Genomic DNA, 16,507 nt, shown 5'->3' on the forward strand with positions numbered 1-16,507 from the left:
CATCGAGTCAAATTCTTTGTATTTTAAATTGTGTAAGTAATGAGGTGCAAAGGACAAAATAATTTTACTTGTTGAAAAAGGCAAAAACCTATAATGTATTGCACTTTTGAATACAAAGTGAGTCAAAATTATAGTAGATACAATTAACTTTTGTGGTGGTTTACCATGATTTTGGTTTTATCATGATTTTCCCATCTTATATCAAAACATGCATGTAGTGACTAGTGACACTCACCAAAGCCTTCTTGTACCCATTCCTTCTTGTTGGTACTTATTTTCTATTGGTGTCGCATAAATCTAAATTTAAGGATTTTGATTCATTAACACCATTTTTCTCTTTCATTTCATTTTCATTTACTTTATCGTCTTCTTTTTCTATCTTATTTTCACTTACTTTCTCTTCATAACTTTCTCATTTCCATACTACGTCACCTACAATACATTAAAATGATGAATTATTTAAACATTCCACTAAAATTCTATTGTATAAACTTGGCGAAAAAAGAGTATAGACCAAGTTATGCTTGGTCTAGTATTTTGAAGGCAGGTGGAAAGATTGAGGGGGGTTTGAGGTGGCGGGTGGGGGATGGTTCCCATATCAATTTGCTTAATGATAAGTGGCTTCCAGATGGTTCATTTTTGGTGTACAGGCATGACGCAATTGCAGATCTGAGATTGGAAAAGGTGTCGGATTTGTTGGTAAATGGGCGTTGGAACTTAGAGCTTTTAGAGGAGGTCTTTAGTCCTTCCACAATTCAGAAAATTGTGGCCATTCCACTTTCCAATCAAGGTGATACTGATGCTCTCTATTGGTATGACACCTCTGATGGTGTTTATGTGTGCAAATCAGGTTATAAATATCTCAGGGATATGGTTATCCGTGAAGAGGCGTCGTCCTCTTCCGCACCACTCTTGCATGCTTCTCTTTGGCGGAAGTTTTGGGCTAGCCCAGCTCTTCCTCGGTGTAAAGAGTTGGCTTGGAGAGCAGTTCAAGGTTTCATTCCGGTAAGAGGTGCCCTTGCAAGGAGAGGTATGCTTCTAGACCCTTGTTGTATTTTTTGTGAAGCAGAGGTGGAGACATGTGAGCATGTTTTCCTCAAGTGCCCAGCTGTGGAGAGAGTTTGGTTTGCCTCTGAATTGGCAATACGGATGGAGAATTTCACTTCCATGGTTGCGTTTATGGTGGTGGTATTGCATGAAGATGAACCTGAGTTCACAGCTGCTGTTCAAACTCTCTTGTATGCGACATGGGAAGCTCGAAACTCAATGGTTTTTAGGGGGAGACGCTTGGATGTGGGGGAGGTGCTTCGCAGATGCTCTACTCTCCATCCTAGGGACGACGCACAGCCCATTAACCGTCCAGAGGTAGGGGCTCGCGCAGCAACATGGAAGCGGCCAGATGTGGGTTTGATCAAGGTTAATGTGGATGCATCCATCAAGGATGGGGTGTGTGGTTATGGTATGGTGGCGCGAGATTCAAATGGAGAGGTTTTGGGAGCTGCTGCTTATTATCCAGTTAATGTTATTTCCCCCTTGCTTGGAGAAGCTTCGAGTCTCCGTTGGGCGATGCAATTGGCTGTGGATTTTGGATTTCGTTCGGTGTGCTTTGAGACGGATTGTCTTCAGCTCTTTACTTGGTGGAAGAAGGAGACAACAGGTTTATCTTATTTAGATGCTATTGTTCGAGATTGTCGTACTTTAATTCCTGCTTTTAGTTTTTTTGATTTTTCTTTTGTAAGACGCTCTGGCAATTATGTTGCGGATTTTTTAGCGAGGAATGCTTCTGATTTCCCCGACTCTGTTTGGGTGGAGGAGGTTCCTCATGCTGCTGATCCTTTGGTGATCAATGATGTAATGGCGTCATCGCCTGCTTTGAGTTAATTTTTTTATTTGAAGCCAACTTCAAAAAAAAAAAAAAAAACTTATCAATATCAATCCCTCTTGTACAGTAAAATAATGTATTATCTAATCCACCCTATAGATGATGGATAATGCCGTATAAGATTATGACATATAAGTTATTCGAAATTATTTAATCCACGACCACCACCACCACCACCGCTGTTGCTGCCATTGTTATCGCCACCACATTGCAACCATCACCACCACCACCACCCTATGTCACGCCATTCTCACCCTATAACACTGCAGCCACCACCAGCACCACAACCACCACCACAACAACCAACCCCACCACCACCATCCACCACCACTGCCGCCACCACGACTACATCCACAACCACTACTATTGTCACCACCAACATTGCCACCACTACCGCTCTACAACAGTACCACCACCACAACCAACTCTACCACCGCCTCACAATCCCCTCCACCATCCTCCACCAACATTGTTACCACTACCACCACACCACTCTACCGCCACCATTGTCACTGCCGCATAGGGATGGCAATGGGTAGGGTTTGGGTAGGGTACTATAGTACCCATCCCCATACCCGCGTTTTCAAAAATTACCCGTACCCGTCCCCATACCCGCGTGGGTAGCAACTTGAATGCCCGTCCCCGTACCCTCTGGGTACCTATATGCCCGTACCCGTACCCATTACCCGCAATTTAGCTAACCAAAATATATTTTTTCACTATTTTTGTTAATAGAAAACAAAAAATACAACTAACTTTTTAAATCAAATAAAATCATTCAACTAAGAATATTTTTTTTTTAGAACGAATAAGCAAGAAAGATATAACTTAATTTTTAATTTTGGATTTATAATATAATCCTAAAGTTGTAGGTTATTAACTTACTAATTAAAAAAATAAGTGGGAGTAAATTAACAATGATTATGAATACTTTAAATAGTCACATATTTTTTAAAATAAGTAAGTTTGAAAGCTATAGCTCAAGTTAATTTGTTCATATAATACTAAATAATAATAATAATAATAATAATAATAATAATATGTGTGTGCGGGTGTGGGGCGGGTTGGGTACTATAGTACCCACACCCGCACCCATACTCATGATTTTTTGCGGGTAATTACCCATACCCAACCCCATACCCATCTAGCGGGTTTTTACCCTACCCATAGTTGGTATTTTTTGCGGGTACCCTATGGGTCCGAGACCCATTGCCATCCCTACTGCCGCAGTACTACTACTGCCACAACTACCACAACTACCACCGTCCACCACCACCACCATCATCGCCATCTCTACACCACCACCACCACCACTATCCACTATTACCATCGTCGACCAAATATATGATTATACCAATGATATAATAAGTTATATAATATATGACCAAACATTGTATAACATTAAATTTGTATCGGACTTTATTCTATTAGGTCTAATACTATGAGACCTTATACTATACAACATGGCAAACGAGCCGTAAAATAAAACTTATAAATCCTCTTAAAAATTAAAAGCCATTATTCTTGAGATATGTACCACATGTTCATTTCAACAGCCATATCAATACTTAATGAAAAGCTTTGAAGTTAACCAACTATAAATGGTTAAATTTATTTCTAAACTTGCAATGATGAAACTACAAGTTAGTCTCTCAAAGGCACTGGTTTAGCAAAATGTGAACCACTTTATTTTATATTCAAGATGGCCAAACACCCTAGGCTACATGCTATCTAGAAGTAGTGATTGGTTCTTGTCTGGTGGTACATTTCACATAGCATGATGCAGATCATTTTCAACATCAAACAAGAACCATATTTCATTCACCCTGTTATCATATTCAAAAGGGGCATTGTACTGAGCCACAGAGTAAACAGAAGCATGACCAGCTCTGTGGCTTTTCTCAATGGCAGCAGCCCACTTGGTACCAGCAATACTTGCCTTCAATGCTGCGGCTTCCTCCCCAACACTTGCATCACTGACAAATCCACCGAACTGCCTAACTGCTACATTCACAGGCTTCCATCTTTGAACATGGAGGCCCTTTGCAGGAGGCGGGTTCGCTTGGTTCACTTTTGGCACAAAGAAGCTCACAACAAATGAGGACTCACAGAAGGGTCCATCACTTGGTGAGACTTCACTGAGCACAGGTGCTGTCATCTCAATTTTCTGACTGTAGTCGTTCTTTCCTTGAATATAATTGAATAGCCTGAGGAAAACAAAAAGGTTACTCAAGCATGATTAACTCCTTGGATAGAACTATCCAGCTCAATAAGCAGTAACTAAACTATGTGCAGTGCAGATGAACTTGTGATATATCAGAGTTTTAGTTAAACTATATAGTAATTTAATGTGTCTTTGAATGCCACTTGAGTGCAACAGACATTCATCCCAATTCATAACAAGAGTCTCATTCACTTTTACATCCTTAATCAGTTTATTCTATGAGACATTGTTTAAGGGGAATCACACATGTACCACTTGAAACAATCACCCCTGGTAATCAATTAATTCTATAAAAGATATGAAATCAGCTTATGAAATAGAAAATTATTTTCATCCTACAAGATAAAGAAGGTGTTCAATTTGTAGAAAGTAAAAGCACTAAATTGATGAAACTAAAATTTAGTTGAATGCATTTTATCTCTATCGATTGGCCAAACTCATGTATTCAAACTACCATATAATCTTTAGTTTATTGAACCAAACATGCAATTCAAAGTTTAAATACCAAGCTAAATTCAAATGTTGTAGCCCAAATTATGGTGAAATTCTAATTTTACCAAACAAAAAGGCACTTAACCTAAATCGTAAAGCAAAGATTTATTAATAACAAAGAAATCCAAAGAATACCCTGAAAGTAATAATATTGTATCAATGAAAAGCATGACTGTAAAATACTTGACAATTACACATAAATTAGGCAAAAAAGAAGAAGATAAGTTACCTCAAGAAACCAGTTCTTGTAGCTTCAACAAGAGAAATGTCTTGAATGGGGGAATTTGAGATCCACACAGTTGAATTATAGCGACGGATTTCATAGCCATTGCCCACTTGTATAACATCATAGCTGGGACACTCTATGCGCTTGCATGTTGGGGGAATTGACCCTGCATTCTTAAGCGTAAGTGACCCTGACCTGACAACACACAAGGATGAAACTGAGAGGAGGATCAACAACAAGGAGAGCTTAGATATGCAGGTGATAGCAGCCATGGCTGAAGTTGCTGAATAGAATGCTACAGAGTTAACAAAAGGTTAAGCTAATAAGATGTTACATTCTATGGCTACCATGAAACTGAGTTTAATATCCACACATTGAGAAGCGTGCAGATAATATTTACTTGATTTATTTTTCTGGGGTTAAAAGTTCTTCTTGTTTTGGGTCAATAAAAATTGCAATTTTAGGTCCAAATCAGAATTCATATATGCCAGTCAAAAGACCATCTAGGTTTTTTTTTGGTTGAACAAGGCCCAATTATTTTAAGTGTATTAAGTTTAGGGTAAAACTTTTGCTGACATTTTGTCCAAATTTTTGCCACCATCCACTTCTTTTATCTCCATCATCTCATTCCTTTGGAAATTTTAAATATACCCTCCGTGATGCACAACACTTTTATCAAAACATGTAATTTTACAAGGTTCAGGAGGTTAATTTCCGGAATGCAAAAATTACATTATGGAAAACATAAATTACATTTCAGAAACTAGTTTCTTAAATGTACAAATTGGATTTTGATTAGTAATGCAATGTAGTTTTTTTTCATTCTGAAAATTAATTTGCAAAACTTAAAAAATGAGCATATTCTAGAAACCAACAATGATATATACACACCTCATTTTTTAAACACTTCATTTCCACCAATTTTTGTTTCTATCTCTCTCATTTTATCATCTATCACATATCATATTTTCTCTCTCTTATTTTTTCTATCTCTTTCCTCATTCCACCTCTTCCCCATAAAAAAAAAGTGTGTAAGTAACATTATTGTCTGGCAACTATATTTGTAGCACATCTTTCAAAGTGACAGAAGAGTAATGTGTTTTTTTTTTCTTTGGATATTATTTTTGGAGAGCTAAATTGGAGATGTTGGTAATAAAATATATGTGGATCACCCTTAAATATATGAGGGCGAGTATGTTTACTCAGCAACATACTTGTCTGGATTGCATTGATTTACGACTAGATTTGATTGACGGACAATTGAAGCAACTAAAGGATACTCGCGTAGAGGAGCGACAGTGGGATGGTAGCTCGTGAGAGAGGGCAAGTAGGGGGAGCGGCTCGTAGAGGAATGACAATGAGGCAACGACTCACGAGAAGGTGGGGGTGGGGGTGCGGCGGAGCAACAATGGGGATGTGGTGCGACAATGAAATCAGATGGCGAAGGTGGAAGAAGTGAATTTGCTAGACAAAGGAGAGGGTGAGGGTGGGAGAGGAGGAGGTACAAGGGAGGAATATGTAGCTCCGTTGAGGGAGTGTGAGGATCAGTTAGGGAGAGTGGCAATCACAGAGACGAGATGATGACTCATAGTCTGGAGGATGCGTGTGAGGAGTGGCGGTAAGGGTGAGTGTGATGCTAAGGAGCAGTGGAGGAGGGTGATTGGTGAAGGGTGACATAGGGTGAGCACCAACGGGTGATAGAGAAGGGTGACGAGGAGGAGCGGAGGAGCAAGGAAAGAGGCGGGGTGTAGCAAACAAGGGAGAGGGAGAAGGAGGGTTATATGGAAGTCTGAGCAGAGAAATCTATGGTTGTTTGTGTTGGTTGGGCCGAGGCTAATGTTCTCGCTCCTCGAAGCGAGTCGTACATACACGGAGTTAGCTTCGATGTAAGTCGACACTAATAGGGCCAGTGATCGTAGTGTCGGCTTGTAGGTGCCACTATTTACCTGAGGGCGGATATGACGTTGGGCAGTGATTTAGAGTTGGTCGTAACTAACACTAAAGATGTAAAATTGACACAAACTTGAAGTGATGTATTTTTATTATATTTTTTTTCCTTTTTTTTTGGGTTTGCATCGGTTTCATAGACGCAAAAGAGTCAAATTCAGCATTGGAGTCGTGGCTGATGCTAAATTTAGACGCTAAATCAACATGTTCTTTTATTCAACTACTACCAAAACTATGCTACCATTGGATCGTTAATCATCAAAACTTAGAGGGTGATCCTTAGGTTTCAATAGAGAGACTATGGTCTAAGCTATGTATTGAATTCTTTAAAATTGTATACAAATCTCATTGCAATTTTGGAATTGGACATAACTTTCTGGTGGTGCGAATATTAATCATTTTTAAATCGAATGTGTTATCTTCTCAAACCATGTTCTTTTAATTTATGAATTTACATATTATTTGATTTGAGTATTTTGAAATTTGGAGTTCTCTATTTAATCACATTTATATATCAAGATTCACATGATTTGAGTTGTAATCATTAATTCTTAATTAGTTAATCATGGCTTGATTATTGGTTAATTTCATTTCTGTTGTTGTAGTATCCGTTAATTCTTTGCTAATTACTAGGGAATCAGTAAATGGAGGGAAGGGTAGCTCACTTGGTGAGCTAAGGGAATGAAGGGTGAAGGGCCAGGGTTCGAATCCTGGCGAATTAATTAATTTACTAACAATTAACAACTAACATTTGACCTATGAAAAAAAAAACTAAGGAATCAGTAACAAATTACCTCAAGTTGATCTCAAGTTTTTAAAATATGTTATAATTTGTGAATAACTAGGTAGCTTTTGGTGACAGAACGGAACAGGACAGAACATGATGGAACATGACAATAATATTCTGTGTGTTGTATTTGGTAACTTCAAATCTTTAGAAGAGAATCATAAATTAATTTACACATATAACCCTCTTATGTTTTGGATTTAATTCCCCATAAAAATACTATATTGATCAAAAGTTGTTGGACGTAATCCATCTTTTGTAACAAAACATATACTTGTAAAATGAATATTTTTTCATCAAAGATATCCTTTGGTATTGTTGAGTATGGCTCTCATAGGCTGTGTCATTGGGGCAATGGGTCGGGGTCTGCGTAGCAGACTCATGTGGTACAAGGCAGTCTCCAAGGTAGTGGAGACTGTATAGTTTGAAGCAGTCTCCAAGGCAGTGGTACAAGCGCTTTGATTCATACATGCTCTGGATTGGCTATAGAAGGTGTGTGTGACTATGATTGCTGTGTTTATGTGAGGAGCCTTGATGATGTCTCTTTTATTTATCTGTTACTTTCTGTTGATGATATGCTGATTGCTGCCAACCATTTACATGATGTAAATGAGTTGAAAACCAAGTTGGGTAAGGAGTTTGACATGAAGAATCTGGGTGCTGCAAAGAAGATTCTTGGGATGGAAATTCATAGGGACAGAGGAGCCAAGAAATAATGGTTGTCTCAGAAAAGCCATGTTGAAGGTGTTTTGAGCAGATTTGACATGAGCAAGGCAAATCCTGTGAAGCAAGGCAAATCCTGTGAGTACTCCACTGGCGAACCACTTTAAGCTCTCTTTGGAACAGTGTCCGAAGACAGACTCAGAGATTGAAGGTATGTCTAAGATTCCTTATGCCAGTGCAGTTGGTTGTTGGATGTATGCTATTGTTTGCACTAGACCGGATTTGACACAAGCAGTTAATCAAGTGTGCAAGTTCATGTCCAAGCCAGGGAAGCAGTCAAGTGGATCCTAAGGTACTTGAAAGGTATAGGGGATCGCGGTATCATGTTCAGCAGGGAGCAAGGTGCTGTTCCATCAGTTGTGGGATATGTGGATTCTGACTATGCAGGTGATCTGGATGATAGGAGGTCTACAACAGGATATGTCTTTACTCTTGCAGGAGGACCTATATGTTGGAAGTCATCAGTTCAATCCATAGTAGCTATGTCTACAACTGAAGTAGAATACATGCGTTTGGCCCAACTGTTGTTGGGGGGGGGGGCGATTAGGGTTTGGGGGGTGCGAGGGGCTTGCCTCCCGCGGTACGGTTTAGGGGTATTGTTGTAAACTGGATTGTTAGTATCCCTATATAAGCTTGTAACATTGTAATCATAATTATTGTATTCAGAAGAGAATCAATAAACGGAACTATAACTGCTCTATAGTCGCAGAGGTAGGCAATTTGGCCGAACTGTGTGAACAAAGATTTCGTGTGTTTCTCTCTACTCTTGTTCTGTATTCGTGTTGCTGTTCCAACAGTCTATTGGAGGATGTAGGATTTAGTTTTTTTTTAATCGCTGAAACTCCATAAATTGTTGAGCGGTGGTCTAAAATTGCAAAAACATCTTTAATTTGAAAAGAAAATATAAACAATTTTTATTTCCCTTCATTTTACTCGGTTCAAGATCAACTCCATTTTGTGGCTAAGAAAATTGATTTTTAATGTGTGTCTGCAACAAAGTATAAAATAGAGTGTAGAGACAATGGAAGAATACCAGTAAAGTTGAAGTTGCACCGCTAATTTTGGACAGAAGTTTGGTAGAGGAAGGGAAAAAAAACAAAAAAAACTCAGGAAGTGCGATGGAAGTTTGGCTACGGCGTTGTTGGTGGCTGCGGGCTCCAATTTTAGTTCTGTGAAGATGAACGAGGAATCAGGGGAGGGGTGATGTGAGATTTCATAGTATAAATTAATGATATTTTTGTCTCTAAAAGTTTTTAATGAGGGTCGGTAATTTCTTGTTGTCTTTGGTTCCACCCTTTTTAAGGGAACCAAAATGTACTGTTGGAACAATCTTTTGTCCTGCTCCGTTCTATTTTAAAAATACACCAAACAAGGAACATAACAGATATATCTCGTTCCGTCCCGTTTCAGACACATCTACCAAATGCTACCCTAGTGTAAATAGCATCACAAAGGGGAAGGGCATGAAGAGATAACAAATATATGAAGGTATTTGTGCTAGGATTTCATTGAAAGTAAAGATATAAGGAAAAATCTAAACTACCCTTCTATAAACTATATAAAGGGAGAGTTTTTGCAACCTTGAGGGTAAAATTGTAATTTAATATTTTAATGCATATGGGTGGAAAACTTTCCATGGTCAAATAGGTAAATTTGTGAGTAACTCAATATGAAATCAATCTTGACCATTCATTTTTTCTAATTCTAACCGTTGATCATTTTCTTATGAAATTCTTTTTACAACCTTTTCATATTCTTGGCTGTTTTATTTATTGCTTTTGTAACTCATGATCATGGATTATGGTTACAAAATCACCAAGAGTCTCTTCCTTCTTCTCTCATTTATAAAACATCTTTCCATTCCTCTTTTAACTTATTTTTATCTCTCTCATTTTGATATTCAACATCTCCATTCATGTGCAGGAAATCTCTATAATTTAGATTCTCTAACAGCATCATTTCAGTACAAGAATATCTTCCATCAGGTTAGAAAATCTTCTTTTGCATCTTTTTCCTCTCCACCGGTCACTTCTTCTTAACCACTTTTCATTCTCAGGCATTGAGTTTTACTTCATCATCATCTTCCATCCGGTAAGTGCCCTTCTTTATTCGCCTTATTTATCCCTTTTGATTTATTTGTTATGATTTCGCCATCATTTCTTCTTCAGATTTTATTCTCATGCTACGGTTCTTCCCAAACGGTCTTAATTTTTTCTCATTCTTCATCCCCCACTCCTGTAAGATTAGTCTTTATTCGCAATATGCATTTTATTATCACTTATTCAATAGATGAAAGTTACACATTATATTTTACTTTTGTAATTTATGCATGTTTTTGTTCTTTCCTATTGATTATCAATATTATTATGATATGTTCATAACTTCTATTTCGTTTCAAAAATATTTTTTCTACATAAACCGTTAAAGTCATCTTCTTGGTTATTTCTCTAATTGTGTTTCATTATTTTTTTTGAACAATTTTATGATGTTTGCTTCCATTTTTTTGATGATTTAAGCTTCAACCAATGTAAGTTTCTTGCTTTTTTTTTTTAATTTTGATTAATTTATTATGAACTTAGTTGACCAAATGACAATCTTTTCTTCTAATGTGGTACAATGAAGCTTTTTTTCTCCTTTTACATTTCATTGATTTAGTTTCAATTTGTTTTTTCTTTCAGGTTTTTTTCAATGTTGTTTTCCATTCTTCCAATGTTACATCTTGAAAATATGTAAGTTTCTTGCATTTTTCGTAATCTTTATTGTTTCATTATGAACATAATCGACTAAATGAGAGTCACCTTTATTTTATTTTACAACTTGGTGTGGTGTTGTTATCTTCATCGTCTACCTTAAGTTTAACTCAATTTATATCATTTTATTTATTTCATATGAGTTATGAAATTCGAAAAGTTGTTTATATTTATATTTATTTATATTTATATTTATATTTATATTTATATTTATATATAATATAAAGGAGAAGTTTAGCAACCTCGAGGGTAAAATAGTCTATCAATAAACAATGTTTCATATATTTATTTTTATCTATGAGCTTTTAAGTAATTATACATATTATTTCATATGTGATTTTTAAGAACCGTTCGATATTCAGCAGACTTTTAATCTCAATTGTTTGATATTCCTCTTGAATTTCCTCTATCAATGTAAGTATATAACTTTCTAGTATTAAGCTCAAAATTATGTTAAATAAATTTATTATTATTTAATTTATATGAGTTATGGAATGTCATAGGTCAAAATTAATATTAAATATGATATAAGTTATGAATTTCATAAGACACTTATTATTAATTTAAGTTTGTTGAAGTATTAATCAATTAATAATTAATATTAATAATAAATCTTGAAAGTTAAAGGTCACTCAATAAAAAAAACTCCTATCTCTTCCTCTTGAACTTCATTCATCAATGTCATTTTATAGACTTCTACTATTAATTTTTTTAGAAAATAACTTATACTATTAATTGAAAATTACTTAAAAAAAATATTATTATTTATTTTGTATGAGTTATGAAATTCAAAAATTTATGCTTAATACTAAATAAAATCTTACCAAAAGAAAAAAAAGACTATCTCTAACCCTTTTTTCTACAACTATATAAAGTAATAAGTGTCAATACTCATTTAACATATGCACTTCACATAAGCTTTGTTGAGGTATTTGCCTTTTTCTTTTCAAAGGCTCACGCTTCAAGATATTTTTTTAAGGTACATATATCCAACGACTAACTATTGATGGACTAGCCTATAATGTTTACGTGTGTTTTAACATGGTTTTTATTTCATGATGATCTTCAACTTGATTTCATCATGTCAAATTGAAACACCTAAAAAATTATTTTCTTTTTAATTTTCTCAACTTTTTATTTTGTAGGATGACTCAAATAGTTTGTGTACTTCATGTGTGGAAAACAAGAGATTTCAAAAAATCTCAAATTGTGAATAGTATTGAACGGCTCTTAATCGTTGAAAATGTATTAAATTTCTTTGTTTTTCCCACTTTCATGGTACCTAAACCAAACTATTTATTGTTACCATAACTAAGTGAATTTTTAAAATTGTAGTTTTTCAAATGCTACAGTTTAGTGACACACTTTATGTATGACAAGTTTATGCGATTCAACATTTTAAGGTTCAAGCATCTGCTATAAAATATAGAGTCACAAAGCACAAATATAAGATTACTGGAATGAGCATCTCAAAAACTGAAGAGGTTGCAAGTGACACTGCTCCTACTGCAAAATACGATTTTGTACAATTTAATATAGTTGACATCATTTTCATGTAATCGATCATCTCTGAAGAAATCAAGGTTTATAGTGATAATTTAATATGGACTTATACTGTTAACTTCAAATTATTTTAAATAAATTTATTATTATTTATTTCGTATGAGTTATGAATCTCAAAAAGACAAATTTAATATTAAATAAGATCTTACAACAAAATTATTTTTTCACCTTTTCATATAAATAAATAATTTTAAAAAAACCATAAAAAAACACAATACAAAATAAAATAGAAGCCCCGTGCGGGTAAAAAATACTAGTACGACATAAATAATTAAACCAAGTTATATAATCTGACTTTAGCGACCAATATTTAGCGGCAATGACTCTATTGTCGGTAACTTGATTAACAAAATAAAAAATTTGGGACAAATAGAGATTGGTCCTTATTAATGATAATTGCCACCAAAAGCTCCACTTCACAGTTCGCGCCCCATTGCGTTTTTCCTTCTCTTTCCGATTCTTATTTTTTACCCATACCATATGTCCATATCTGACTGCGAAGGTGACAGATTCTTCTTCCCTTTGAAATTGGGAAGCAATGGTGAGAGAAGCGGAGACGGCGGTGAAGGCCAGCAGAGGCGGTGGCGTCGAATTCCGACGGTGCCGTCCAGAGGAAGCGGAGCTGCCTGTTCACCGCGACGGTGTGATTCGATCCCGTGGTTAATTGAGATGAAATTAGGTTGATTCGTTCCTAAACCTAGCTCCAAGGTATGCATTTCTGTCAATTTACTGTATCTCTCTAGCTTTCCGCATACCCTATTCTCTCGCTTACAGAGGAGTTGAAGGAGCATGTGGTGGAAAATGAAGTCACAACTTTGAATGATGGCGACTCCCAGGATGAAGTAGACGATGAATATGATGACGACAATGAAGTTGCGCGAAGAAGAGGTAATTGACTTGTATTCGATTAATCAAATTCTAATTTGATGAATTGTTATTGTTTTCATGTGTTTGAAAATCTGAATTCTGTATTGTTTATCTTTTATTCATCAATTTCATTGTCTCCTTTGAATTTGTTTTTATTTTTCAATGTTGAATATGATTATTGTTAGACCTGACAGATTTCTCTTCTATTTTTCTAGCTTGATACATTTTTTCTTGGTAATGTTACTACTTTTCCTTCCTATTGTGGCGGGAACTTTGTTAGTGCCGATATAAAAAAGAGAGCCAGAAAGAGGAGATTCATTTTTCTGTTTTCCTCCAGGTGGGTGAATCTAAGTTTGTATTTGAAGTTAAAACACTACAAATGATGGAGCTTCTTATATTTGGTATACTGAGGTGTGCAAATAATTAAGCAGATAGAAACTAGTTTGGATAGTTTGGATTAGATAGAAATAGTTTGGATAGAAATAATTAAGAAATAGTTTGGATAGAAAGATTTTAAGCAGATAGAAACTATTTGTGGTAAATTGTTATGAATAATAAATTTTAGTAATATTGGCTTTGCAAAATTTATGAAATAAGTTTATACGTCTGCTGTCAGCATCCTAGTATATAATCAAATATAAAAATAGCTTGGTTCTGATTAGCCCATCACTAGCTGATATATGCAGGGACGGAACTAGAAAATTTTAGTAAGGGGGGTAAAAATTCAACACATATACACTTCTATATAAATGAAAATACAGTAGAAAAAAATATAAAAAGAAAAGAGAGAAAGTAAAAGAATCAACATATAATATAATTGAAAAAGAAAAGAGATAAATCAAAAATAAAGTAAAAATAAGATAGATGTATTTCAACTCCTTCTATTTCAAAATATAAGTTGTTTAAGTTTATGCACGGATTTAAAGAACTCATCATTTGATAAATATTTTGACTGAAATACCCATATTTAAAGTAGTTATATTAAGGGGAGAGAAATATGATTATTGATTAAGTGCATAGTTTGTCATAAGTGAAAAATGAAGGTGGTAGGTAAGAAATATAATATTAAATAAAGGTATATATGGAAGAAAATGGGAAAAAATACTTTAGATTTACAAAATAACATATATTTTAGAACATAGTATGAATATGTTAAAACAACTTATATTTAGACATAGAGATAATACCTACTAATGAATGTTTGTTAATTAAAGCTAAGAAGAAAACCTGTTTTTTTTTTTACATCGGTAGAACTAGAAGTGTGGCTCTCCCAAATAGAGTTATGATATATAAACACATCTCAACTTCTTTTCCACCTTCATTTATATCTATTTCTCTTTTCTCTATCAATCAAATCATTTATCACATCTTTACTTTTTCTCTCATTTCTTCCTATCTCTCTCTTCCTCCACCTCTCCACACATCGAAAATGATGTGTGTACATATAATTATTCCTCCCATATACTATATTAATATACCTTAGTTTTTTTCAAGTTAATATAACAAGAGTAAGTCCCCGTCAAAAAAAAATACAAGAGTAAGCATTCATGAATATCAATAAAAAAGCATGAGTAACCTATGACTTTTCTTATCATATCAGTCACTAGGGGCAGCTTTTTCTGAAATTTACTTTCCTTTAACATAGTATAATGATATAAAAATGGAAGAGGTTGTGTAGATTCAATTAGTAACTAGCCATAGGTTTTTATACAGGGGGCGAATCCATGATATATAGTACTACTATAAAAGAAATTTTTTTTGAAGAAGGGGGCGGGCGCCCCATATGAGATGTACCTGGGTCCGTCCCTGGATATTATTGGGGGAGACAGGGGAGCCCATGGACCGAGGAGCAAGACACCAAGAGATCTCGACGCCACATCTTAACCCAAAACCTTAAGGCAGTAAGTTTATGGGTCACATCTCTTATAAAGTCTTCTCCTCACCCAAACTTAACCAATGTGAGACTCCAACTCCGCACTTGAATTCTCAACAATCTCCCCCTCAAGTGCGAGTCACCTCCACATTATCATGGCCCTCCTCCGCGGAAGCTTATCCACTCTTGCACCGCCGTTCACTTGCCAACGGAACCCGCCACCTAGCCACACTGCTAGGAAGACTTTCGACACAAGGAGCCGTCATGGTCCCACGAACCATCGGCTCTGACACCACTTGTTGGGGGAGACAGGGGAGCCCATGGGTCGAGGAGCAAGACACCAAGAGATCTCGACGCCACATCTTAACCCAAAACCTTAAGGCAGTAGGTTTATGGGTCACATCTCTTATAAAGTCTTCTCCTCACCCAAACTTAACCAATGTGGGACTCCAACTCCGCACTTGAATTCTCAACAGATATATGCAAGGCTTGGTTTAGATGAGTTCTAACGCTTATCTTATTCATGCCAGTAGTATACAGGTAAGGATATGATGACCATCCATGACCATGACATGGGCAAGGCTTGATTTGGTATCAGATTATCAAGTGAGTATTTTAACTATTCGAAATGGAGATTAAGAAGCATTGCTTTGTGGTATTTTTGGCTTGTGGGAGTGTCTGTTAGATTTAATTTTTCCATGGTTCATTTATTATATGATAAGAACCTTGGGAGAACCACACCACAAAAGCTAGCTGTTGTAGTTGGAGAGCCCAAGGCCTTATAAACCCCACATTAGAATCCCATACTTCCTATGTGGGACTCAAATCCCATACCTTGCAATGGGGTCCTAACATTATATTTCCATCTGATGGCTTGTCATGTTTAGTGATGCATCTGACTTTTTTGATGAATTTTCATACACAGATTAGGTTTGCAATTGAAAATAGAACTTCTGATTATGACAAGGAAAAGTTACTGGAAAGGTTAGCCAAGATTTATGGTGGTGTTGCAGTGCTAAAGGTATGCTTACCTGTTTTCATCTTGGTTGTTACTGGTTTTTTTCGTCCTAGGTGTACATCGTAATGAGGTTCGTAATATTTAATAACACGTTTCCTATTTCATAGCTTATAAAAAAAACGTTTACTATTTCATTCTGTAATTTCTGTTTTTTT

The 16,507-nt window shown here is 35.8% G+C and overlaps 2 protein-coding genes and 1 long non-coding RNA gene across 4 annotated transcripts in view; 2 read left to right on the forward strand and 1 right to left on the reverse strand.

Moving 5' to 3' along the window:
* Positions 1 to 447: 447 nt before the first annotated feature.
* Positions 448 to 1,881, forward strand: LOC130733664 (uncharacterized). The gene has a single exon (XM_057585889.1). It carries the CDS (start codon positions 448 to 450, stop codon positions 1,879 to 1,881), a length of 1,434 nt encoding a protein of 477 aa, XP_057441872.1.
* Positions 1,882 to 3,469: 1,588 nt separating this feature from the next.
* On the reverse strand, positions 3,470 to 5,165 carry LOC130734492 (uncharacterized). The gene is made up of 2 exons (XM_057586940.1): positions 4,828 to 5,165; positions 3,470 to 4,089 (listed from the first exon to the last, which is right to left on the reverse strand). The coding sequence occupies exons 1-2, from the start codon at positions 5,094 to 5,096 to the stop codon at positions 3,651 to 3,653; spliced, it is 708 nt and encodes a 235-aa protein (XP_057442923.1). The 5' UTR covers positions 5,097 to 5,165; the 3' UTR covers positions 3,470 to 3,650.
* Positions 5,166 to 12,846: 7,681 nt separating this feature from the next.
* The window catches only part of LOC130734494 (uncharacterized), a 31,015-nt gene continuing 27,354 nt past the window's right edge, over positions 12,847 to 16,507 (forward strand). The window contains exons 1-3 of one of the 2 annotated variants that reach the window (XR_009017964.1): positions 12,847 to 13,482; positions 13,677 to 15,940; positions 16,260 to 16,355. This is a non-coding gene — a long non-coding RNA (uncharacterized LOC130734494). The remainder of the gene's footprint in view (positions 13,483 to 13,676; positions 15,941 to 16,259; positions 16,356 to 16,507) is intronic. The other variant, XR_009017965.1, reaches the window with a different exon arrangement.

This window comes from Lotus japonicus, chromosome 1 (genome assembly GCF_012489685.1).
Source record: "Lotus japonicus ecotype B-129 chromosome 1, LjGifu_v1.2".
Lineage (NCBI taxonomy): Eukaryota > Viridiplantae > Streptophyta > Magnoliopsida > Fabales > Fabaceae > Lotus > Lotus japonicus.

What these genes read in the sequence shown, in the direction of transcription:
- LOC130733664 (XM_057585889.1), top strand. Translation starts at nt 448, where the DNA reads ATGATGAATTATTTAAACATTCCACTAAAATTCTATTGTATAAACTTG.
- LOC130734492 (XM_057586940.1), bottom strand. Translation starts at nt 5,096, where the DNA reads ATGGCTGCTATCACCTGCATATCTAAGCTCTCCTTGTTGTTGATCCTC. An exon ending in ACAAGAACTGGTTTCTTGAG is followed by an intron (nt 4,090 to 4,827) that starts GTAACTTATCTT and finishes TGTTTTCCTCAG; the next exon opens with GCTATTCAATTATATTCAAG.